The sequence below is a fragment of the Haliotis rubra genome, unplaced genomic scaffold (assembly GCF_003918875.1).
Source record: "Haliotis rubra isolate DU_JTF1 unplaced genomic scaffold, ASM391887v1 Scf433, whole genome shotgun sequence".
Taxonomy (NCBI): Eukaryota; Metazoa; Mollusca; class Gastropoda; order Lepetellida; family Haliotidae; genus Haliotis; species Haliotis rubra.
The window spans coordinates 781,159-806,727 of NW_025767117.1; the positions used below are offsets into that span (position 1 = coordinate 781,159).

Sequence of the window (25,569 nt, forward strand, 5' to 3'; positions counted from 1 at the left end):
ATTGCTACATACTAACGATGGTAACTACACACATGTGTTACAGATATTGCTACATACTAACGATGGTCACTACACAGACTGGTTACAGATATTGCTACATACTAACGATGGTCACTACACACACGTGTTACAGATATTGCTACACACTAACGATGGTCACTACACACACTGGTTACAGATATTGCTACACACTAACGATGGTCACTACACACACTGGTTACAGATATTGCTAACGATGGTCACTACTAACGATGGTCACTACACACGTGTTACAGATATTGCTACATACTAACGATGGTCACACTACAGATGCAGATATTGCTACATGCACTAACGATGGTCACTACATACTGGTTACAGATATTGCTACACACTAACAATGGTCACTACATTGGTTACAGATATTGCTACACACTCACTAACGATGGTCACTACACACACTGGTTACAGATATTGCTACACACTAACGATGGTCACTACACACACTGGTTACAGATATTGCTACACACTAACGATGGTCACTACACACACTGGTTACAGATATTGTTAACGATGGATGTTGCAGATACAGATATTGCTATACTAACGATGGTCACTACACACACTGGTTACAGATATTGCTACACACTAACGATGGTCACTACACACACACACTGATGTGGTTACAGATATTGCTACATACTAACGATGGTCACTACACACACTGGTTACAGATATTGCTACATACTAACGATGGTCACTACACATACTGGTTACAGATATTGCTACATACTAACGATGGTCACTACACACACTGGTTACAGATATTGCTACATACTAACGATGGTCACTACACTTTCTCGTTACAGATATTGCTACATACTAAGGATGGTCACTACACACACTGGTTACAGATATTGCTACACACTAACGATGGTCACTACACACACGTGTTACAGATATTGCTACATACTAACGATGGTCACTACACACTCGTGTTACAGATATTGCTACATACTAACGATGGTCACTACACACACTCGTGTTACAGATATTGCTACATACTAACGATGGTCACTACACACTGGTTACTATTGTTACAGATATTGCTACACACTAACGATGGTCACTACACACACGTGTTACAGATATTGCTACATACTAACGATGGTCACTACACACACTGTGTTACAGATATTGCTACATACTAACGATGGTCACTACACACACGTGTTACAGATATTGCTACATACTAACGATGGTCACTACACACACTGTGTTACAGATATTGCTACATACTAACGATGGTCACTACACACACTGGTTACAGATATTGCTACACACTAACGATGGTCACTACACACACGTGTTACAGATATTGCTACATACTAACGATGGTCAACGATGGTCACTACTACACACGTGTTACAGATATTGCTACACTAACGATGGTCACTACACACTGTTACAGATATTGCTACATATGTGTTACAGATATTGCTCACTACCAACGACACTACTAAGGATGGTCACACACTGGTTACAGATATTGGTCACTAACGATGGTCACTACACACACTGGTTACAGATATTGCTACACACTAACGATGGTCACTACACACTGGTTACAGATATTGCTACATACTAACGATGGTCACTACACACTGCTACACACGATGGTCACTACAATGTTACAGATATTACTACATACTAACGATGGTCACTACACACACTCGTGTTATAGATATTGCTACACACTAACGATGGTCACTACACACACTGGTTACAGATATTGCTACACACTAACGATGGTCACTACACACACTGGTTACAGATATTGCTACATACTAACGATGGTCACTACACACGTGTTACAGATATTGCTACATACTAACGATGGTCACTACACACACGTGTTACAGATATTGCTACACTAACTAACGATGGTCACTACACACGTGTTACAGATATTTGCTACAGACTAACGATGGTCACTACACATACGTGGTTACAGATATTGCTACATACTAACGATGGTCACTACACACGTGTTACTGATATTGCTACATGCTGAACGATGGTCACTACTACATGCTTCGACGATGGTTGCACACTAACGATGGTTACAGATATTGCTACATACTAACGATGGTCACTACACGTGTTACATTGTGTTACAGATATTGCTACATACATACTAACGATGGTCACTACTACAGATACACATACGTCACTGTTACTGATATTGCTACAAGCTGACGATGGTCACTACACGTGTTACACAGATATTGTTTACAGATATTGCTACAGATATTGCTACATACTAACGATGGTCACTACACACACGTGTTACAGATATTGCTACAGACTAACGATGGTCACTACACACACGTGTTACTGATATTGCTACATGCTGACGATGGTCACTACATACACTTGTGTCACATGCAGTATACAGTATATCAAGTGCAATATACTGTATACCACATACACTCAACATTTGTCATTTTCCTCGCTAGCGGTACCCAATAGTTGTAAAACCAGCATTAACAGATAAATATGTATATATTTATTTGAAAGACTGTATATCTTGGCTGTTTATGTATGTAAGTCAACGTCCTTAGTGTGTTATATGTTATTAATGAAAAAAAAGTGGTCCACGGCAAAACATTGTACATTACATTTAATCTGAATATAAATCCATGTCCATTTCTAATAATGTCTGCTTTACCATTAGATTATTTTTATGTATGATTCATTTTGATGTGGTATATCGGCAAACCATGGTACCTCATTCACAACCCTCAGTAAGGATGTGAGGACACGTCCTTTGTCACGATAGGATCGTATGTCACATGCAGTATACAGTATATCAAGTGCAATATACTGTATACCACATACACTGTACGGTGTGCGCCGCGCAGTGTGCGCCGGGCGAATTCCCGGCTGGGTCGTAACACCGATAGTCTCCCCCTCTCCCTTAGCCAACACCGCATGGGGGATGTAACGAGGTCACAGGTCAGGCATGTACTGGTCAGCTGTTTGGCCGCTGGCCTGATAATGGGTGCATGATTTAAACATACTCTTGAAATTCTGAGACTGTGGCTTTCTGCTATGGTCTTATTAGGTCAAGAGTAGGATGATCCTGATGACCACTGCACGAGAGGCATGTGGGTTGTGGACGAGGTTCCACATGGTCTTGCCATAATACCATTTTAGGAAGACAGATTATCAGATCTGAGATATAGTCAAATTAATGAGCGTTGGTTAGTTAGTTTGGAACTGGGAGCTGAGCACTAAGCTCCTAGTTAAACACAGCTCACAATAAAACGTTGTGGACCCGCAGACGGACTTGTGTTGTCACTTTGAGGAATATCCGCCAACACACAACAACAACCAACACCTACAACAACATAGTAGTCGACAGCCTGAAACGTCTACGGTATGGTCCTGCTACGGCGGATACTTGTTTACAGATATTCCTACAGACTAACGATGTCACTACACACACGTGTTACAGATATTGCTACATACTAACGATGTCACTACACACACTGGTTACAGATATTGCTACATACTACCGATGGTCACTACACTTACTGGTTACAGATATTGCGACACAATAACAATCGAGGATATGCTCACTGATTGCAGAACAACTTGGCTTTGTCGTAGTTGCCGCGGTCCCCGCTGTTCAGGTAGCAGTTGCCGTCTTTGTGGAGCCAGTCTGAAAGACACAGGTGAAACACGCTTTCCTATTACAGATTTGGGAAACGCATTGATCTCGTGTGCCATATATGCAACAGCTGTTGAAGGTGCAACCATTACAACAACTACCAACATCTAAACGCACATTATTTGTTCCAAGAATGTTCAAGACCCATCGACTTGTTGTTGTAATTGTCATCCAAGAGAGTGATCTGAATCAATCTTCAGACTACCCCTACCTTTGATAATAAGACTATGAATTCCTGACTAGGCTGAATGTGGTAGCGGCTTGTCCTCAAGAACTTACCAGTTGAACATGGTCTTGTAGAAGACAGGGTTTCTGGAAAGTAAGGAGTACGTACAATCAGCACGTCAAGTGACGGGGTATAGAAGCATTAGATCATACAGTCATTACAGCAATACGATAGTGCAGGTACAAGCTTACCAATGCTGCACACGACGCCGTTCTTGGTTTCTTTGTTCGCCTTCTTCTTACTGTAAATCAAAGCGTGGTCCAAATCTGAAGTGAGTGAGTGAATGAGTATATGGGTTAACAACACAGTATATGGGGAGTGTGAGTGTACAACTGTACAAGCACGGATATCTCAGTTGTATGAGCCGATTTTAACAGCACACCAAATACAACAGTTTACAATGTAAGTGAGAGAGTGAATGAGTGAGTTTAGTTTTACGCCGCACTCAGCAATATTCCAGCTATATGGCGGCGGTCTGTAAATAATCGAGTCTGGACCAGACAATCCAGTGATCAACATCATGAGGATCGATCTACGCATTTGGAAACTAATGACATGTGTCAACCAAGTCAGCGAGCCTGACCCCCCGTTCCCTTTAGTCGCCTCTTACGACAAGCATGGGTTACTGAAGATCAATTCTAACCCGGATCTTCACGGGTTGTTTACAATGTAAGATAACTGTTGGTTGTCAGTATATGAGACCGAGATGTCTTGACTGACCGAGCACAATTACCGTTGCTGCCTGAACACTCGATACAAGTGAACATCAGAGAAGGAACAGAACACCTGACAAGCCACCAACACAGACACCACCAGAACAGCCGTTTGTTTCACTGAGTACGAAATACACATCAACTTACCAATAATGTCACCATGTTCTTCAGCTATCCAGTAGTTCATCGTCCGACCAAACCTGAAGATGTGTTCCGTCACTGCTGCCTGTAAATGACACCCACACGTTCAGATTTGTTGTTATATGCAGACTGTCTATGTGTGAGCTTACTTGCATTGAACTTAATTCCGTAGTGATTTCTGGTCCTCAAAGGGTGTGCAGTCTGGTGGAGGAACGAGAAGTTTACAGATGTAAATCCGACAGAGGATGAGGGTACATGATCTGAGAGAGGAAGCGAGTTGGTAAAGGATGATGGAATCTGGTCGAGAAACGAGAAAGCTACAGGTATATGAAGTTGGTGAGAGGAGGGAAACTATTATGGAATCCGAGGGTTTGAAAGAGGAGGAGGTATTGTGGTATGAAACCTAATTACAGGATTATGGTAGCCGTGAGAGGAATAAGGTTGTTACAGGTTTATGGAATCCAGGCAAGAAACGAGGACACTGTAGGGTTACTTAATCCGAGAAAGGAAGGATACAGAAACAGTGGTGAGGAATCCACGAGAGGAACGATGATTGTTCCTTGGTTAATAGCATCCGACAGAAGAACCAAAGGTGAAAAGGTTTTGGTTAGGTAGCTTTACAAGTATCTACAAACGCTATGCATGACCTGTAGCTACAGTTTAGCGCTATTCATGACAAGTAGCTACAATATATAGAGAATACTACACGAGGTCTCATTGCATACGAATTATACGAAACGAGTGTCCTTCCTATGGTATAGATAACATAGGAAGGTCACGTATTTTATTTATTACCCACGTCTTACATGCATTAAATTGACCAAATAGCGTATTTTTGTTATTTTTTGGTTTCAAACCGAAACCAGTTTCATAAAGAGGTTGCGGAAGTGTTTTCTACTGTAGTACAATATTTGCATGACGTCACACTGTAATGACGTCATTGTCTTGGTAACCGACGTCAGGATGCATGTCAGTTGTCATCGCCTCGTACAGCCTCCTACAGTAAACTACTCCGTAGCACCCCGTTTCTTGGTTTGCAGTTGCTTCATTCGGCTAACATCACTGGTGGAAACATTGCATTTATGTTTTTCGACGGATATAATGTCTCAGTTCGACTCACAATAAATCAGCGACACGGCAACGTTCGCAATGTTTACATTCCCACAATGCATTTAAGTTGTAGAATGAATGAATTCACGTGTTTGTTATGAATGAAAAAATAGTTACATCAGAATGTGACCTAATTGAGAGGTCATCGGTTATCCAATCAAATCAGTCTCAGGTCAAGTCGTAACGACATAGGTCAACACGATACGACACTTGTGTGACGTACGAGATTAGTATGCAACTAGCCATGCGTTCACCACGTGGGTAATAAATAGAGAATACTACACGAGGTCTCATTACATACGAGTTATACGAAACGAGTGTCCTTCCTATGGTATCTGACCGAGCGAAAGCGAGGTCAGAAAACATAGGGAGGTCACGAGCTTCGTATAATTCGTATGTAATGAGACCGAGTGTGGTATTTTATTTATTACCCACTTCTTACATGCATTAAATTGACAAAATGGCGTATTTTTGTTATTTTTTGGTTTCAAACCGAAACCGGTTAGCTACAATATAGGTTTATACGTGACAAGTAGCTACAATATAAGGCTATACGTGACAAAGTAGCTACAATATAGGGCTATACGTGACAAGTAGCTACAGTTAAGCGTTATTCATGACAAAGTAGCTACAATATAGGGCTATACGTGACAAAGTAGCTACAATATAGGGCTATACGTGACAAATAGCTACAGTTTAGCGCTATTCATGACAAGTAGCTACAATATAGGGCTATACATGACAAGTAGCTACGATATAGCACTATACGTGACAAGTAGCTAAAATATAGGGCGATGCGTGACAAGTAGCTACAGTTAAGCGTTATTCATGACAAGTAGCTACAATATAGGGCTATACGTGACAAAGTAGCTACAATATAGGGCTATACGTGACAAGTAGCTACAGTTTAGTGTTATTCATGACAAAGTAGCTACAATATAGGGCTATACGCGACAAGTAGCTACGATATAGCACTATACGTGACAAGTAGCTACAATATAGCACTATACGTGACAAGTAGCTACAGTTTAGTGTTATTCATGACAAAGTAGCTACAATATAGGGCTATACGTGACAAGTAGCTACGATATAGCACTATACGTGACAAGTAGCTACAATATAGCACTATACGTGACAAGTAGCTACAGTTTAGTTTTATTCATGACAAAGTAGCTACAATATAGGGCTATACGTGACAAGTAGCTACGATATAGCACTATACGTGACAAGTAGCTACGATATAGCACTATACGTGACAAGTAGCTACAATATAGCACTATACGTGACAAGTAGCTACAATATAGGGCTATACGTGACCTGTAGCTACAGTTTAGCGCTATTCATGACAAGTAGCTTCAGTATAAGGCTGTACGTGAAATGTAGCTCCACGGTACCGACAGACATGGCAAACAGTATAATGTATAGACAGACATGGCTTGTGTTGTACACACCAACTTGCGGGGAGTCGAGACATCCGCCAGTGTCCCCCGTCTAGTGTGACAGGCGTAACGGGCTGTGATGTAGTCAACGGCTGTGTCGATAACAAGGTAACAGCCGCCGCCTTCCAGTCGCTGACCGTAATTATTCTGACCACAACGGACTGAAACGGAAACATTTACTTGTTAACAGGAACTGAACTTTTTGAAAAATTATTTGCTCCTTATAAACTCTCCAGATGAATTCTGCATATTATGAACTGACGTACATGCATATAGGAAGCTTGCAAGACATCTGGGCAACTCAACAACTGTGTCGTGTGTCGTGCATTGCATACTGTAACCTTGTATGTGCTCATACCTGGTACTGCGACCGGCATAGGCAGTTGGCACAAAGCCGGGTGAGTCGCGTCTTCCCTGACGTCCCAACGGTAAAGGCTACGTGCAGTCAGCACTGAAAGAGAAACATTGCTTCAGGGCATTGTCACAGAAAAGGTTTAACTTATCCCTTATAATCCTGTACCGGAAACTGGATACGTGGATACGTAAAATAGAAATCAGATGTCGTAGCAGCTCATTATATGAACAAAAACGTTTAGTGGTACAGAAATAGCCCGTTGTTTTCTTTTTGTCAGTTGTGCAGTTTGTCACATGTGTTCTCTAACATTTGTACAGACTATACCAACCTCCAAAGTCACGCTCTGAAGACAATCCTTGGTTTAGAATAAAGTTGCTGTAGCTGCCTAAGGGTGTACCATCGACGAAGGTGTAAGTGCCGTCATTGACAACGTCGTTCAGACCAAACCAGGCGTCAGCCTTATATGGTCTCATGTAGCATTCAACCTGAGACTGAAATGAACACGACCATTACTATGGGGAAACACTGGGCATCGTCGAAGCCCAAGATCCAGTCCATGTAGGAACAATGGACGACATACATAGAGACCTGAACAGAATGTTCCTGCTCCACACAGATAATAGTAGACGTGCGGTGTGTATCCCCCTTTATATATAGCCTGTGTCCAGTTAACTGGTTGTATTACCTGTCTGTGGATGCATGTGTGTGATGCGTGGTGAGGAGGATCTCATAGTTTGTTCAAAGGTGTTCTAAGAGTGAGATCAAATCTAAATTCTAGGTGTATCCGAAATCAGTGCATTCCAGAGCCGTGAGCTCACTGAGAAGAAACAGCTTAACTCCTGATGCATGTGTGTGTGTGTGTGTGTGCGTGCGTGCGTGCGTGCGTGCGTGCGTGCGTGTGTGTGTGTGTGTGTGTGTGTGTGTGTGTGTGTGTGTGTGTGTAAACACGTACTAACAATATAATCGGAATCTTTGATAGGACTCTATTTATATTTTAGATTTGCTGTTACCGTAGCCTGGTAAAACTTTAATTCGTTGGTATTTACCCTGCCAAACACCCCTCTCAAATTGTTACATAAACCACGCGATATTAAATACAGAAAAGAGGCAATTTATATCATCACTCTCTCGCTACATAAGTCGAGACATGGGCTTCCTACCTGGACAGTGTCCGACATGATGGTCGCAAGCTCACCACCATGTAGAACACACTGCCTTTGAGCTTCAACGTAAGAGTATCTACCGGAAGTGAGGTAATAACACTTCCCGTCAATCACTGCGCCGTTGTCTCCAGGCCCGCACGTGATTCTGGCTGGCAATGTAGCTGCGAAGATCAAAGACAAATATTGCCTTTCATTGATTCAATATATTACAAAACAAAGTGCAAAATACACTGACAATTCTATTTTCGAAATTATTTTGATATGCTATTTAAAGACACGAACACAACACGAATTGAACTGAAACCCTCAGCCACAGGACATTTAACTACTAACTGTTGCCGGTGGTGTAGACAGCATTAGCCAGGGAACCTCCACAGTTGACGGTTGTGTTGCCTGAACAGGGTTTGGAGCACATGGTGCTGGTTCCAAAGCCTCCATACATATTACCACATCTGCACTCCGTACCGCCCTGCAGAGCAGCGTAGATGTAACCCCGGTTGTAGCATCTGGAACGATATACTTTACTTTATGTTTTGTGTAAAAAAAAATGTGTTTGACCGATCATTTACGCCATGAATGTTACAATAACCGTGTTAGTGTTCCAGTTCGCTAACACCCAGTATGACATATACAGCTAGCTATCCAAATATCAGACATGTTCCGTTTGTGATATGAAATACATTGGCTCAGTTGATTCATGAGATGTTGTTCTCTTGGCAAGATCCGCTGATCGCCGGTTCAAACCCCAGTTTCGTATCGATTTGTACTTCGATTTTGATCATTTGGTTTGGCAGCACAAAACCCATGCTCTTGGGTTTCACCAAACTGGTAAACCTCTGTGAACTGCGCTACCCTGGCCTTTATGACCTTCATCACTAAATGTCAATTTCAATACATTAGGTTTGTGCAAACCTTTCAACACAGGTGTCCACCGTCATGGACATTGGTAGCTCGATAAAAGCATAGGGGATATCTCTGTAGGTTGAGGAGTCTTTGAAACAGCCCTTCAGCTCGGGTTTAGTTCGACCTGGGCGAGGAAGAAAGACAACAACAAGTAGCAGGAAAGGTATACATTTGGTATGTACACATTATTTATGCTTCCAAAACGTGGTGTAACATATGATGGACACTCGACTTCTAACACTTTGATCAGAGGGACACACTTGAGAAAGGTATTTACCTTATGTACAGGATCAGAGGGACTCGCTGAAGAAAGTAGTTCCGTTAATGTATAGGGTCAGAGGGACTCGATGGAGAAAAGTAGTTATGGACACTCGACTTCTAACACTTTGATCAGAGGAGCACACTGGAGGAGGGTAGTTACCTTATGTACAGGATCGGAGGGACACACTGGAGGAGGGTAGTTACCTTATGTACAGGATCGGAGTGACAATTGAGGGGGGTAGTTACCTTATGTACAGGATCGGAGGGACACACTGGAGGAGGGTAGTTACTTTATGTACAGGATCGGAGGGACACACTGGAGGAGGGTAGTTACTTTATGTACAGGATCAGAGGGACACACTGGAGGAGGGTAGTTACCTTATGTACAGGATCGGAGGGACACACTGGAGGAGGGTAGTTACCTTATGTACAGGATCGGAGGGACACACTGAGGAGGAGGTAGTTACCTTAGGGTACAGGATCAGAGGGACACACTGGAGGAGGGTAGTTACCTTATGTACAGGATCGGAGTGACACACTGGAGGAGGGTAGTTACCTTATGTACAGGATCGGAGTGACACACTGGAGGAGGGTAGTTACTTTATGTACAGAATCGGAGTGACACACTGGAGGAGGGTAGTTACCTTATGTACAGGATCGGGGGGACACACTGGAGAAAAGTAGTTACCTTAATGTACAGGATCAGAGGGACTCGATGAAGAAAGGTAGACTAAGTTACCTTTATGTACAGGATCAGCTGGACACACTGGTGTAGAAGGTGCAGCACTGAAGAAGTTGGACTCCACCTCGGCACCAAAGCCCTGGATGTCAGGTTCCTAGGTTAAACAAGATATGACGAATTACAAAAAAAAAAACCAATGTTTTTCACTCGTTCATATTTGTAAACGAAAATGTGGTTACTCGAGTAAGCCACATGAACTCACGAAGTGTTATCACATTAACTGTAGAGATATGGCCTGATGGGGACAGTTGCCAACAATAGAACTCACCTTTGACTTAGTCGTAACACAAGGTTTAGCTTTGGGAATATTCACTGCATCCTGCAACATGTACAAACCCAAATCATTCAACATTATAACATGCCTGGATTGAAGCACCAAGGATGTACCGAATGTGATGCATGTCGAATGTGTGAAACCCAATCCAAGATATGGCATTACATTCACTCAGATATAGAGTGTTCTGGAGTGATCACCTACACACATGCAACAGTGAGTCAAATGTGTACCTCAAATAGGCAGTGATTCTGATATGATGCACATAACAATCAGCTTTCTATTGTGTAATTACTAACTTTTTCGTTAATAGATACACACATTACGTTAAGATGCCACAGTGCATATCTATTTGCTGTTAAAGGCTGGTATGGCCAAATGTTCCACTACAGAGCTGTGGCATAACGTACATCTTCAGGCTGGTTGTAGGTTCCATCGTATGCGTCGTGAAAGCAGTCTGCAAGGCTGTTACTGCCACCGGTTCTAGTGATGATGATATACGGACACTTGTATCCTGGACATCTCTCTCCATCAACACGGTCGACATTGGAATACATCTTGATGAAAAGCAGGCTGGAAACACCAAATACATTGAACTAGGATTATGAAGGACCTAGCTGTTGTGTCAAGACAAGTTCTATCTACATATATCTGGTTGTATTATTAATATACTGCTGTACTTATTCAGGTGCTTGTAGAATGTTTAGAAGAAATCCGGCTATTTGATCCCCGACCAGCGGATGTACATGCTTTTCAGTTATCATTCTCAACTTCATGGGGCGTAAACAACCCCAGCTGCCCAGGGGTGCTAGACTAGTTCAGTCCATTTCCCATCTGTAGCACCCATTCCCTGCTGGATGAACACGGGCACATTTGCACATGGTCACGTCAGCTTTGTCACTGGTGTTTGTACGTATTTGTTTTTCCACAATCTGACCGTCTACCTGACTAGGGTAGCCAGATCTGTAAACACTGCTGGTCCATAGACTGAATAACTAGCCAGTCATCCCGATCTCGACATCTGCTCGGGTTCCAGCCTCCACTAACAAAGGCCTTGATGTCAAAACCAGCTGATCCCCAGCGCAGGAGACCGTGTTGTAAATTGCAATGGAATATCAGGGATAGAACTATGTAAACATTTTAGTATCCACATGGACGATATTGCCAGTGGTTTTAATAATACTGGATTACATATGAATGTCTCTGTATCAGTATATTAAACAATATGCGGTGCGATACCATGTCATGACCACCATGGTATGTGTTATAGATGATAAGAGTCTTACAGCATGTTGAGGGTTAACAAAGAAATTGACAAGAGAAACAGTTTACAAAAGTGTCATGACTTAAAATGGGGCAATATTTGGGCAGGTTTGTACAATGTTACCTTGTGATAACCTTTCTCGTGACACGACAGTACTCCCAGAATGTTTATTTATTTATTGTGCACATAGTAATTACCTTCGAGTTGGACTATTGGCTTGTGCATACCATTTTTTTAAAGGGGTAGCGTTAATGATCCTAATAATTATAGAGGATTTGTTAAATATTATGAGAAAGAAATATTACGTATCACATCAGTGCTGACATGTATCTACCAGTGTCAAAAGAAACGTATTGCAATGGTTTAATTTCACTCGTTTCCTCTAAATGCTTTAGAATTCTTTATGCCCTTGCTAAGTGAAAACATATGTATTACATTTTAAAATGACATTGACAAAACATTCTCTCCGAATACAAGCATTTATGCTATAATGATCAAACAATCATTAATCGAGTGCATTCAGTACCGAAAACTGAAAACCTGTAATACTCTGCAGCATTTAAATCTTTCTGTGGACACCTTCTCCTCAGTGAGACCTGGCCCTGTAATACTCTGCAGCATCTAAATCTTTCTGTGGACACCTTCTCCTCAGTGAGACCTGGCCCTGTAATACTCTGCAGCATCTAAATCTTTCTGTGGACACCTTCTCCTCAGTGAGACCTGGCCCTGTAATACACTGCAGCATCTAAATCTTTCTGTGGACACCTTCTCCTCAGTGAGACCTGGCCCTGTAATACTGTACAGCACCTATACCCCTCTGTGGACACCTTCTCCTCAGTGAGACCTGGCCCTGTTATACTCTGCAGCATCTAAATCTTTCTGTGGACACCTTCTCCTCAGTGAGACCTGGCCCTGTAATACTGTACAGCACCTATACCCCTGCGTGGACACAGTCTCCTCAGTGAGACCTGGCCCTGTAATACTCTGTACCTGAACCCCCTGTACCTGTTAACCATACTCTGTGCAGTATCGGTGAAAGTATGTCGGTGTACGGAGCCGGATGTAGCTAGGGATGCTGGGGTGTATTAAATGGCGCATGATCCAAACCTGACGTGTTGTGTCATTGGTGCGAACCCTTCAAGGGGAGTGAAATAGCCGACTCCCGTGGGTGCTAACATACCCACCCTGTAGCCTTGTCCCAGAAGTAGGCCCTCCCGGTGGTGTCGCTGTCCAGGTCACTGATGCTGCTGACTTTGAAAGCAGGAGTAGATGACCCTATCATAGGAAGTCCACTGGAGAAGCTGAAGCTGGTCACGTCTTTAGGGTAGCACAGTCCAAGTCTGACATAGTCACCACTACAACACAGAACAATCGCAAAATTCATGATTCTTCAATCCAAACGTGCGAACCTATTCACTCAGCTACATGCAGCTACAAGCAGATTCTCCAGCGAACTCGCATCTTCTAAACATATAATTTTCTTCTGCAGGTCTCCCAAGATCTAAAGCAATTCCGCGATGAGGCATGTTTTGTCGACTTACCACACAGTCAGCTGTCACAGCCAAGTGTTAACATTGTTGTCTGAATTATATGTCCAGTTACAGTTATATGTCCTGGTGTTGTACCAATGACTAGGTCTGATCAAGAGTTACAGCTATATGTCCTGGTATTGTACCAATGACTAGGTCTGATCAAAGTTACAGCTATATGTCCTGGTGTTGTACCAATGACTAGGTCTGATCAAAATTACAGTGATGTGTCCTGGTGTTGTACCAATGACTAGGTCTGATCAGAGTTACAGCTATATGTCCTGGTATTGTACCAATGACTAGGTCTGATCAAAGTTACAGCTATATGTCCTGGTGTTGTACCAATGACTAGGTCTGATCAAAGTTACAGAGATGTGTCCTGGTGTTGTACCAATGACTAGGTCTGATCAGAGTTACAGCTATATGTCCTGGTGTTGTACCAATGACTAGGTCTGATCAAAGTTACAGTTATATGTCCTGGTGTTGTACCAATGACTAGGTCTGATCAGAGGTACAGTTATATGTCCTGGTGTTGTACCAATGACTAGGTCTGATCAGAGTTACAGCTATATGTCCTGATGTTGTACAAATGACTAAGTCTGATCAGAGTTACAGTTATATGTCCTGGTGTTGTACCAATGACTAGGTCTGATCAAAGTAACAGTTATATGTCCTGGTGTTGTACCAATGACTAGGTCTGATCAGAGGTACAGTTATATGTCCTGGTGTTGTACCAATGACTAGGTCTGATCAGAGTTACAGCTATATGTCCTGATGTTGTACCAATGACTAAGTCTGATCAGAGTTACAGTTATATGTCCTGGTGTTGTACCAATGACTAGGTCTGATCAAAGTTACAGTTTTATGTTCTGGTGTTGTACCAATGACTAGGTCTGATCAAAGTTACAGTTATATGTCTTGGTGGTGTTGTACCAATGACTAGGTCTGATCAGAGTTACAGTTATATGTCCTGATGTTGTACCAATGACTAGGTCTGATCAGAGTTACAGTTATATGTTCTGGTGTTTTACCAATGCCTATGTCTGATCAGAGTTACAGTTATATGTCCTGATGTTGTACCAAAGACTAGGTCTGATCAGAGGTACATTTATATGTCCTGATGTTGTACCAATGACTAGTAGGTCTGATCAGAGTTACAGTTATATGTTCTGGTGTTGTACCAATGACTAGGTCTGATCAAAGTTTCAGTTATATGTCCTGATGTTGTACCAATGACTAGGTCTGATCAGAGGAACAGTTACATGTCCTGTTGTTGTACCAATGACTAGGTCTGATCAAAGTTACAGTTATATGTCCTGGTGTTTTACCAATGACTAGGTCTAATCAGAGTTACAGTTATATGTCCTGATGTTGTACCAATGACTAAGTCTGATCAGAGGTATAGTTATATGTCCTGGTGTTGTACCAATGACTAGGTCTGGTCAGAGTTACAGCTATATGTCCTGATGTTGTACCAATGACTAAGTCTGATCAGAGTTACAGTTATATGTCCTGGTGTTGTACCAATGACTAGGTCTGATCAAAGTTACAGTTATATGTCCTGATGTTGTACCAATGACTAGGTCTGATCAGAGGTACAGTTACATGTCCTGTTGTTGTACCAATGACTAGGTCTGATCAAAGTTACAGTTATATGTCCTGGTGTTGTACCAATGACTAGGTCTGATCAAAGTTACAGTTATATGTCCTGGTGTTTTACCAATGACTATGTCTGATCAGAGTTACAGTTATATGTCCTGGTGTTGTACCAGTGACTAGGTCTGATCAAAGTTACAGTTATATGTCCTGGTGTTGTACCAATGACTAGGTCTGATCAGAGGTACAGTTAAATGTCCTGGTGTTTTACCAATGACTATGTCTGATCAGAGTTACAGTTATGTGTCCTGTTGTTGTACCAATGACTAGGTCTGATCAAAGTTACAGTTATATGTTCTGGTGTTGTACCAATGACTAGGTCGGATCAAAGTTACAGTTTTATTTTCTGGTGTTGTACCAATGACTAGGTCTGATCAAAGTTACAGTTATATGTCCTGGTGTTGTACCAATGACTAGGTCTGATCAGAGTTACAGTTATATGTCCTGGTGTTGTACCAATGACTAGTAGGTCTGATCAGAGGTACAGTTATATGTTCTGGTGTTGTACCAATGACTAGGTCTGATCAGAGGTACAGTTATATGTCCTGATGTTGTACCAATGACTAGGTCTGATCAGAGTTACAGCTATATGTCCTGATGTTGTACCAATGACTAAGTCTGATCAGAGTTACAGTTATATGTCCTGGTGTTGTACCAATGACTAGGTCTGATCAAAGTTACAGTTTTATGTTCTGGTGTTGTACCAATGACTAGGTCTGATCAGAGTTACAGTTATATGTTCTGGTGTTGTACCAATGACTAGGTCTGATCAGAGTTACAGTTATATGTCCTGATGTTGTACCAATGACTAGGTCTGATCAGAGTTACAGTTATATGTTCTGGTGTTTTACCAATGACTATGTCTGATCAGAGTGACAGTTATATGTCCTGATGTTGTACGAATGACTAGGTCTGATCAGAGTTACAGTTATATGTTCTGGTGTTGTACCAATGACTAGGTCTGATCAAAGTTACAGTTTTATGTTCTGGTGTTGTACCAATGACTAGGTCTGATCAAAGTTACAGTTATATGTCCTGGTGTTGTACCAATGACTAGGTCTGATCAAAGTTACAGTTATATGTCCTGGTGTTGTACCAATGACTAGGTCTGATCAAAATTACAGTTATATGTCCTGGTGTTGTACCAATGACTAGGTCTGATCAAAGTTACAGTTATGTGTCCTGGTGTTGTACCAATGACTAGGTCTGATCAAAGTTAGAGTTATATGTCCTGGTGTTGTACCAATGACTAGGTCTGATCAGAGTTACAGCTATATGTCCTGGTGTTGTACCAATGACTAGGTCTGATCAAAGTTACAGTTATATGTCCTGGTGTTGTACCAGTGACTAGGTCTGATCAAAGTTACAGTTATATGTCCTGGTGTTGTACCAATGACTAGGTCTGATCAGAGGTACAGTTATATGTCCTGGTGTTTTACCAATGACTATGTCTGATCAGAGTTACAGTTATGTGTCCTGTTGTTGTACCAATGACTAGGTCTGATCAAAGTTACAGTTATATGTTCTGGTGTTGTACCAATGACTAGGTCGGATCAAAGTTACAGTTTTATGTTCTGGTGTTGTACCAATGACTAGGTCTGATCAAAGTTACAGTTATATGTCCTGGTGTTGTACCAATGACTAGGTCTGATCAGAGTTACAGTTATATGTCCTGGTGTTGTACCAATGACTAGTAGGTCTGATCAGAGGTACAGTTATATGTTCTGGTGTTGTACCAATGACTAGGTCTGATCAGAGGTACAGTTATATGTCCTGATGTTGTACCAATGACTAGGTCTGATCAGAGTTACAGCTATATGTCCTGATGTTGTACCAATGACTAAGTCTGATCAGAGTTACAGTTATATGTCCTGGTGTTGTACCAATGACTAGGTCTGATCAAAGTTACAGTTTTATGTTCTGGTGTTGTACCAATGACTAGGTCTGATCAGAGTTACAGTTATATGTCCTGGTGTTGTACCAATGACTAGGTCTGATCAGAGTTACAGTTATATGTTCTGGTGTTGTACCAATGACTAGGTCTGATCAAAGTTACAGTTTTATGTCCTGGTGTTGTACCAATGACTAGGTCTGATCAAAGTTACAGTTTTATGTCCTGGTGTTGTACCAATGACTAGGTCTGATCAAAGTTACAGTTATATGTCCTGGTGTTGTACCAATGACTAGGTCTGATCAGAGTTACAGTTATATGTCCTGGTGTTGTACCAATGACTAGGTCTGATCAGAGGTACAGTTTTATGTTCTGGTGTTGTACCAATGACTAGGTCTGATCAAAGTTACAGCTATATGTTCTGGTGTTGTACCAATGACTAGGTCTGATCAAAGTTACAGTTTTATGTTCTGGTGTTGTACCAATGACTAGGTCTGATCAAAGTTACAGTTTTATGTTCTGGTGTTGTACCAATGACTAGGTCGGATCAAAGTTACAGTTTTATGTTCTGGTGTTGTACCAATGACTAGGTCTGATCAAAGTTACAGTTATATGTCCTGGTGTTGTACCAATGACTAGGTCTGATCAGAGTTACAGTTATATGTCCTGGTGTTGTACCAATGACTAGGTCTGATCAAAGTTACAGTTATATGTCCTGGTGTTGTACCAATGACTAGGTCTGATATGTTGTATTTCTGACCGACCTACCTTTCCAAATTATGTCCTGCGACCTTCAGCCTTGTCGGAGCAGTTCCGTTGAAATAGACCGTATAGGATTTCTTCTTGATGACCAGGTAGGCATTTCCCTTGGTGCCTAAGTTTGAAATGTACATGTTGAAAATGAATACATGTACAGATCTTAGGCATACGTTTCGAAATCGTCCGTCTATAGCAATTAAAGGAAAGTTGAATTATGATGAAAGAACGAGGGGTGAGAGAGTGAGTGAGTGGGTGAGATGAAAATTACCAGGTAGTATTTCAGCCGTATAGTGGCGATGAAAGGAAGATGTGTCATATTATACGGGACTATGTATAGGCTCAAACGGCCGGAGCCATAGTTGGATCACTGCAGTTCCCACAAGGCCGGTTTTACGCCGCTTTTAAATATTCCTCATACTCACACCAAGAATGACTATCATATGCTACACAAGGCTTATAATTTTACAAAGCTTCTTCAAAGCAACATTACTTTGATGAAACGTCAATAGTCAACTATAATGTCTGTGTCGCCAGTGATACAGGTAAACAGTATCTATATGAAACAGATTCACTGTATGTTGCTTACATCGGGATCGCACCCAACACTACCTTTCAAGGCAAACGCATCAACAGGTCGGTCGTCCCGGCGCATGTACAGTGGATAGTTGGACTTCAATGTTTTAAGGGCTCCGTCGCCACTAAAGACAGCCTGGAATACACGACATGGAATAACACTCATGTAACGCTCAAAACAAAATTAGAATCATAACGAGCAAATATGAACGTGCATATAAATCGGATATTAGTCTGTAACAGAACAATTCGTAAGTATATTGACAAATTCAAGGTACATTTCAATAGTAGGGCATATTCACGTGAAAGTAACTCGATAAAAGGTAGATAAAAGGGTTAGTTATAACACTAACAATAGAAAACTCATACAGACAAAGTGTTAAGACAAAGATTGTAAGCGACTGTACAAAACTGATACCTTAGCGTAGTCATGGGGACACACTGCGAAGTTCGAGACCGGCCTATAGTCACACTGGTTAGTGGTGTGGAAACGTGTGTTCGGCACGAACTGGGTCCCCGCAGTCCCGGAGACGCTGCCGTCGATGTCTCGGAAGGTGATCTGTCTGTTGCCGTCCCTGTTCCTCATAAGCGGAACAGATGGGTCTCCCTTATACGCCCAGTTCCCCTCTATCTGGAGTAAACAACGGAACAGCTGTATACCATGACATGGTCCCCCATAACATCTCTACATCGTGACATGGTCCCCGTAACAGCTGTATACCATGGCATGGCCCCCCCCCCATAACATCTCTACATCGTGACATGGTCCCCGTAACAGCTGTATACCACGACATGGCCCCCCCATAGCATCTCTACATCGTGACATGGTCCCCAGTAACAGCTGTATACCATGGCATGCCCCCATAACATCTCTACATCGTGACATGGTCCCCGTAACAGCTGTATACCATGACATGGCCCCCCCATAGCATCTCTACATCGTGACATGGTCCCCAGTAACAGCTGTATACCATGGCATGGCCCCCCATAACATCTCTACATCGTGACATGGTCCCCAGTAACAGCTATATACCATGACATGGCCCCCCATAACATCTCTACATCGTGACATGGTCCCCAGTAACAGCTCTATATCATGACATGGTCCCCCGTAACAGCTCCATATCGTGACATGGTCCCCAGTAACAGCTTTATATCATGACATGGCCCCCATAACAGGTCTATACCGTAACTTGGCCCCACGTAACAGCTGTATATCGTCACATGGACATGGTAACAGATCTATACCGTGACAGGGTTCCCCGTAACAGATCTATACCGTGACATGGTTCCTCGTAACAGATCTATACCGTGACATGGTCCCCAGTACCAGGTTTATACCGTGACATGGCACCCATAACATATCTATATCGTGACATGGTGCCCCATAACAGATATATATCGTGATATGGTCCCACACGACAGCTCTTATCATGACATGGTATCACACAACACACACCAGCTTGATCCCAGTTTACACAGAGATACATTACACACCACAGAACATTTACGTAGTACTGGTGGCGCAACACCACAACAGACCGAGATCTCAGACCAGCTGCCTCCACTGACTAGACCACAGACACAACTACAACACAATGTTGTAAACACTAGGAAGGTATAACATAGCAGATGGAGAACACACCATGTCACAGAAGCCGAACTTGATCCCCTCAACATGGCTGCTGGCTTTAGGGGGGTAGGGGTTGCTGCGCTTCACGCTGACGGCCCCTGCGTATCTGGTCACTGACCCTGACGTCTTCGTCTCATATTTGTTAAAGAAGGTATTGGTCACGTGGCCTGGACCCTGGTAGAAGACAACTCCCTGAAGCGGTTCCTCCCTGGAGGTAAAGTTCAAAGACAATATCATTCCAGCTTCAGAAAAATGCCAAACTGAACGCAGACTATTGCAAGAATGAATTTTGTTTAATCACGTACTCAGCAATATTTCAGCTACAAGTTTTCATGAGACAAACAAGTGAAGGAAATAATGAACAGCGACCTACTCCATCGGAGCAGTCACGTCCATTTTAGTCGACTTTGACAACAAGCATAGGTTGTTTGGGGGCGATTCTACCCTGAAATCCACGTGGGTTGAGAGCAAGCGAGTGAGAATCAGCAAGTCAAAGCATTTTTCTCGAGGGCGTCCACATGGGAACTAGCCTCAAGTCCGGCTTTCAACACAACGACAAGCAAGGCACCAAAGTGTAGAGAAAAATGCATATTAGTACTTTCTTTCATCTGATAATGACAATATGTTCAGCCAAGCTGGCTTGTTGAACAAACCTTTGATCGCAAGGTTCGAGACATAATATTCAGGAACTTTCAACATACGCTATGCCAGATCTGGAACGTCCGAATGGTTCCTGCGAAACACCCAAGTTATCTGTCTCGCCCACCAGCATGGAGTTGGTCAGCTTGGCATATGTCCCTGTATCAGCCGACGCCATGGTGATACCCTGCATAGCATCGGCCAGCCTGAAGATGTAGATTGCCCACCATTAATGGAGATAAAGATATATATGCCTCTAACGTTTTACTCATAGTATATTAAAATGACGATCAAGTCGTGGAAATATTCTCACAATATACTAACAGTATCAACATTGTAATAGCTCATACCTTGAGGTTTACACATGGATGTAAAGACAGTTTATTGATTTCATCAGTACATTTATGTATCAATAAACATGATCAGGTAGTGTAATATGATATTCTATTACTGGAGTGTTTAGTTTGTATCTGAAGAGAATTACTGAGATTCGGTCAATACTAACGTGAAATTACTCATAATGACGATCCCAGCTTTAGTCCAGACATTTGTGCCTCCGTTTTTGTAGGCTGTAAATCTGTATTGAAGAGTAAGCCACCAATAATAAGCCAACAGTTCACATATACAGTATGCTTTGAATGAACTTATGGTCTTATATGTATTTATGGCAAAATGCTAAAATGTCTGAATGGATGCATGCTCAAGATGTAGTCGTACACTGTACTCTGGGTTTCACACAGGTTTCATATACTTATGAAAAGGGTTTTGTCGCTTTATAGGATACAGAACAGTATCGATAACACTATACCATTTGTCCTACACAAACATGATGCAGTTTATTGGAAAGAAACGAGCACTTACCCATATAGGTAGGACTTATCAAACTGCCCTCCAGTTTTTGATGGGGAAGTCATAGGTGTGTGAGACACCTTGGCACCAAGAACGCCATTCTCTGGGACATATACTTTGTTCTTGTATTGTCCGTGAGAAATGCGTTTGTCAATCCGGAGGCCTCTCTGTTGGAATAGAGTGAATCTTCAAATAACGTGTCATAGGTTATCATTAATTTCTTCTTTCATACACTTTTTGTAAAGAGCATTTGAGAAAGTATTAAGAAAACAATGTACACTTGACGTGAACCGTGTTGAACGCGGGGTTCCCCAGTAGCCTATGGCGTCTCAAGGGTGTCGATCCGACACACAGCGATGCCTCTGAGTTCCAGTACATACAGGTTCCCTTGGTTCGAGAACGCCTTACCATACCCTTGCTCGCTGGTAAATGGAAACGGCCTACAAGCTGCTGGATGCGGGCCTGTTTCTCGCTCATCATAACAACTGAATTGCTATTACATTGATTACAACTGAACTGCTGTTACCTTGATAACAACTAAATTACCGTTACATTGATAACGACTATATTACCGTCACATTGATGACAACTGAATTACCGTCACATTGATGTCAACTGAATTACCGTTACATTGATGACAACTGAAATACCGTTGTTTTGAGGGCATAACTGAATTACCTTTTCATTTCACAACTGAATGGGAGTGAGTGAGTTTAGTTTTACGGCGCACGCAGCAATGTTCCAGCTATATGACGGCGGTCGCAGCTGAATGGACTAGCTTACTGCTAACAATATATGTCCTGGTTGTCGTTAATTGTCGAATAGTTTTATCCACTTTCAACAATCATTATATTACACATAATATAATATGAAATGATTTGGAACGTACATCCACATTTGAGTGAGCCGTGTTGTTTCTGAATTCTTTGATCTTTGTCTGCATGGCATGGAACTCTGGCACCAACCCCCTCTCCAGCTGGCGTTGTCGGGAGGGGCCGAGGGGGAGACGAGACCCAAGGATCCAAAATCCTGCATTCTGATAAACAATCACTGATACTATCTAATTGTCTATCATATGAATGAATGAAAAATTCATAAATCCATTATTTCATACTGTAACAAACCAACCCAATAATTATGTTTTACATTACAATCATGCTTCTTAGTTCACAATGGTTACTGGTTCTAATTTCGTTATAAGGGGAGATATAACTTGATGTGTAATTCATTGTGCCGTGTACAACCATGTTAGAGGTCGGCCAGTTTCCAATCCATCCATCAGCTTTATAAGACGTGTAATTCTACTGTACAACTAACTTACATCTGAGCCGGCGGCCACGTTGTTGATGAAGGTGTTGTTAGGGTGAGTGATCCAGTAGGAGGAGAGGGCGCTGCCAGCACAAGAAATAAAATACCGATAATCAAAACACGCTTAACACCAAACTCACGTTCAAATAATAACACCATTAATATTGTCTTGAATGATACACGATTAAATGATCACTTCCAATCACACTCCTACGCTGTCCTAAGCCAAAACCCATTGTCCTTACTCGCAGAATTCCTTCATGGTGGAATTGCACCATTCCTTCTTCATGTCGGACATGATGTGGGTGCCGTGCATGGTGCCGATACAAAGGTTGCTGTCGAAGACGTTCCTCTGCTCTGCGCTGTCCTCCAGGAAGAAGCCGTGGCCGTGGTGGAGATAGCACACATTGTGAGACACCTGGTGAGCGAGACAGAGAAATCATACGATGTGAGAAGTTAGGCGGCTGTAGTAAACCTTTTGGTGACACAGCGGTCCAAAAACACAAAAAAAACTATTACTACTGCTGTTAGACGACCTTGCTTTGGGAGAAAAAAGAGATGACATGTACGCCCTAGCTGGTGTGAACTGACATATATTAAATACGTCCAGAATTGTATGGGTGTGTTAGATGTGTGTCAGGAGACCTATATATACGTCCGGAGATGTATGGGTTTGTTACATGTGTGTGTCAGGAGACCTATATATACGTCCGGAGATGTATGGGTGTGTTAGATGTGTGTGTCAGGAGACCTATATATACGTCCGGAGATGTATGGGTTTGTTAGATGTGTGTGTCAGGAGACCTATATATACGTCCAGAGACGTATGGGTGTGTTACATGTGTGTGTCAGGAGACCTATATATACGTCCGGAGATGTATGGGTGTGTTAGATGTGTGTGTCAGGAGACCTATATATACGTCCGGAGATGTATGGGTGTGTTAGATGTGTGTGTCAGGAGACCTATATATACGTCCGAAGACGTATGGGTTTGTTAGATGTGTGTGTCAGGAGACCTTTATATACGTCCGAAGACGTATGGGTTTGTTAGATTTGTGTGTCAGGAGACCTATATATACGTCCGGAGATGTATGGGTGTGTTAGTTGTGTGTGTCAGGAGACCTATATATACGTCCGGAGATGTATGGGTGTGTTAGATGTGTGTGTCAGGAGACCTATATATACGTCCGGAGATATATGGGTGTGTTAGATGTGTGTGTCAGGAGACCTATATATACGTCCGGAGATGTATGGGTGTGTTAGATGTGTATGTCAGGAGACCTATATATACGTCCGGAGATGTATGGGTTTGTTACATGTTTGTCAGGAGACCTATATATACGTCCGGAGATGTATGGGTTTGTTAGATGTGTGTGTCAGGAGACCTATATATACGTCCGGAGATGTATGGGTGTGTTAGATGTGTGTGTCAGGAGACCTATATATACGTCCGGAGATGTATGAGTGTGTTAGATGTGTGTGTCAGGAGACCTATATTTACGTCCGGAGATGTATGGGTTTGTTAGATGTGTGTGTCAGGAGACCTATATATACGTCCGGAGATGTATGGGTTTGTTAGATGTGTGTGTCAGGAGACCTATATATACGTCCGAAGACGTATGGGTTTGTTAGATGAGTGTGTCAGGAGACCTATATATACGTCCGGAGATGTATGGGTTTGTTAGATGAGTGTGTCAGGAGACCTATATATACGTCCGAAGACGTATGGGTTTGTTAGATGAGTGTGTCAGGAGACCTATATATACGTCCGGAGATGTATGGGTTTGTTAGATGTGTGTCAGGAGACCTATATATACGTCCGGAGATGTATGGGTTTGTTACATGTGTGTGTCAGGAGACCTATATATACGTCCGGAGATGTATGGGTTTGTTAGATGTGTGTGTCAGGAGACCTATATATACGTCCGGAGATGTATGGGTGTGTTAGATGTGTGTGTCACGAGACCTATATATACGTCCGGAGATGTATGGGTGTGTTAGATGTGTGTGTCAGGAGGCATGTATTGGTGAGTACGCGTAGTGATAAGATGTGAGACATGTAGTGTCCAATGTGTGTACTTTTACATGTTGTGAAACACTTGGTTTTGTTTGAATGTAGTTGTGACAATTTGTAAAGCGCCATCTGGCGGACCAATATATAGATAGTATCCCTTCAAAAACAACGGATTTCAGAAAGAAAGTGCGAGAACCTCAGCGCCATCGGAGCCGTGGACAGTGACGCATCTCGTCAAGGAGTGGTGGATGGAGTTGTGACGGAACCAGTTGCCGTCCACGTCGTCGCACATGTGGAAGTGAAGAGGGTAGGTACCTGGGGAAGAGAATATAGTTCTACTGAGCTTGTGTTTAAAGCTGATTTGAGCAGCAATACAAAGTATACAACGAGAAACTCTCTCAGGAGAGATAAG

General features: G+C 42.3%; 1 protein-coding gene across 1 annotated transcript in view; it reads right to left on the bottom strand.

Moving 5' to 3' along the window:
* The window catches only part of LOC124289128 (cell surface hyaluronidase-like), a 36,244-nt gene that overhangs the window by 2,140 nt on the left and 8,535 nt on the right, over positions 1 to 25,569 (bottom strand). Inside the window, exons 10-34 of the mRNA XM_046725728.1 lie at positions 25,354 to 25,472; positions 23,389 to 23,561; positions 23,157 to 23,226; positions 22,725 to 22,871; positions 21,848 to 22,002; positions 21,492 to 21,563; positions 21,049 to 21,192; positions 20,360 to 20,555; positions 19,133 to 19,345; positions 18,751 to 18,850; positions 18,151 to 18,256; positions 13,491 to 13,661; positions 11,453 to 11,615; positions 11,037 to 11,087; positions 10,766 to 10,862; positions 9,775 to 9,889; positions 9,196 to 9,368; positions 8,860 to 9,023; positions 8,028 to 8,190; positions 7,703 to 7,795; positions 7,357 to 7,505; positions 4,802 to 4,880; positions 4,133 to 4,207; positions 3,995 to 4,027; positions 3,625 to 3,706 (exon numbers count right to left, since the gene is read on the bottom strand). Of these exons, the coding sequence (XP_046581684.1) occupies positions 3,625 to 3,706; positions 3,995 to 4,027; positions 4,133 to 4,207; positions 4,802 to 4,880; positions 7,357 to 7,505; positions 7,703 to 7,795; positions 8,028 to 8,190; positions 8,860 to 9,023; positions 9,196 to 9,368; positions 9,775 to 9,889; positions 10,766 to 10,862; positions 11,037 to 11,087; positions 11,453 to 11,615; positions 13,491 to 13,661; positions 18,151 to 18,256; positions 18,751 to 18,850; positions 19,133 to 19,345; positions 20,360 to 20,555; positions 21,049 to 21,192; positions 21,492 to 21,563; positions 21,848 to 22,002; positions 22,725 to 22,871; positions 23,157 to 23,226; positions 23,389 to 23,561; positions 25,354 to 25,472 (3,103 nt within the window). The remainder of the gene's footprint in view (positions 1 to 3,624; positions 3,707 to 3,994; positions 4,028 to 4,132; positions 4,208 to 4,801; positions 4,881 to 7,356; positions 7,506 to 7,702; positions 7,796 to 8,027; positions 8,191 to 8,859; positions 9,024 to 9,195; positions 9,369 to 9,774; positions 9,890 to 10,765; positions 10,863 to 11,036; positions 11,088 to 11,452; positions 11,616 to 13,490; positions 13,662 to 18,150; positions 18,257 to 18,750; positions 18,851 to 19,132; positions 19,346 to 20,359; positions 20,556 to 21,048; positions 21,193 to 21,491; positions 21,564 to 21,847; positions 22,003 to 22,724; positions 22,872 to 23,156; positions 23,227 to 23,388; positions 23,562 to 25,353; positions 25,473 to 25,569) is intronic.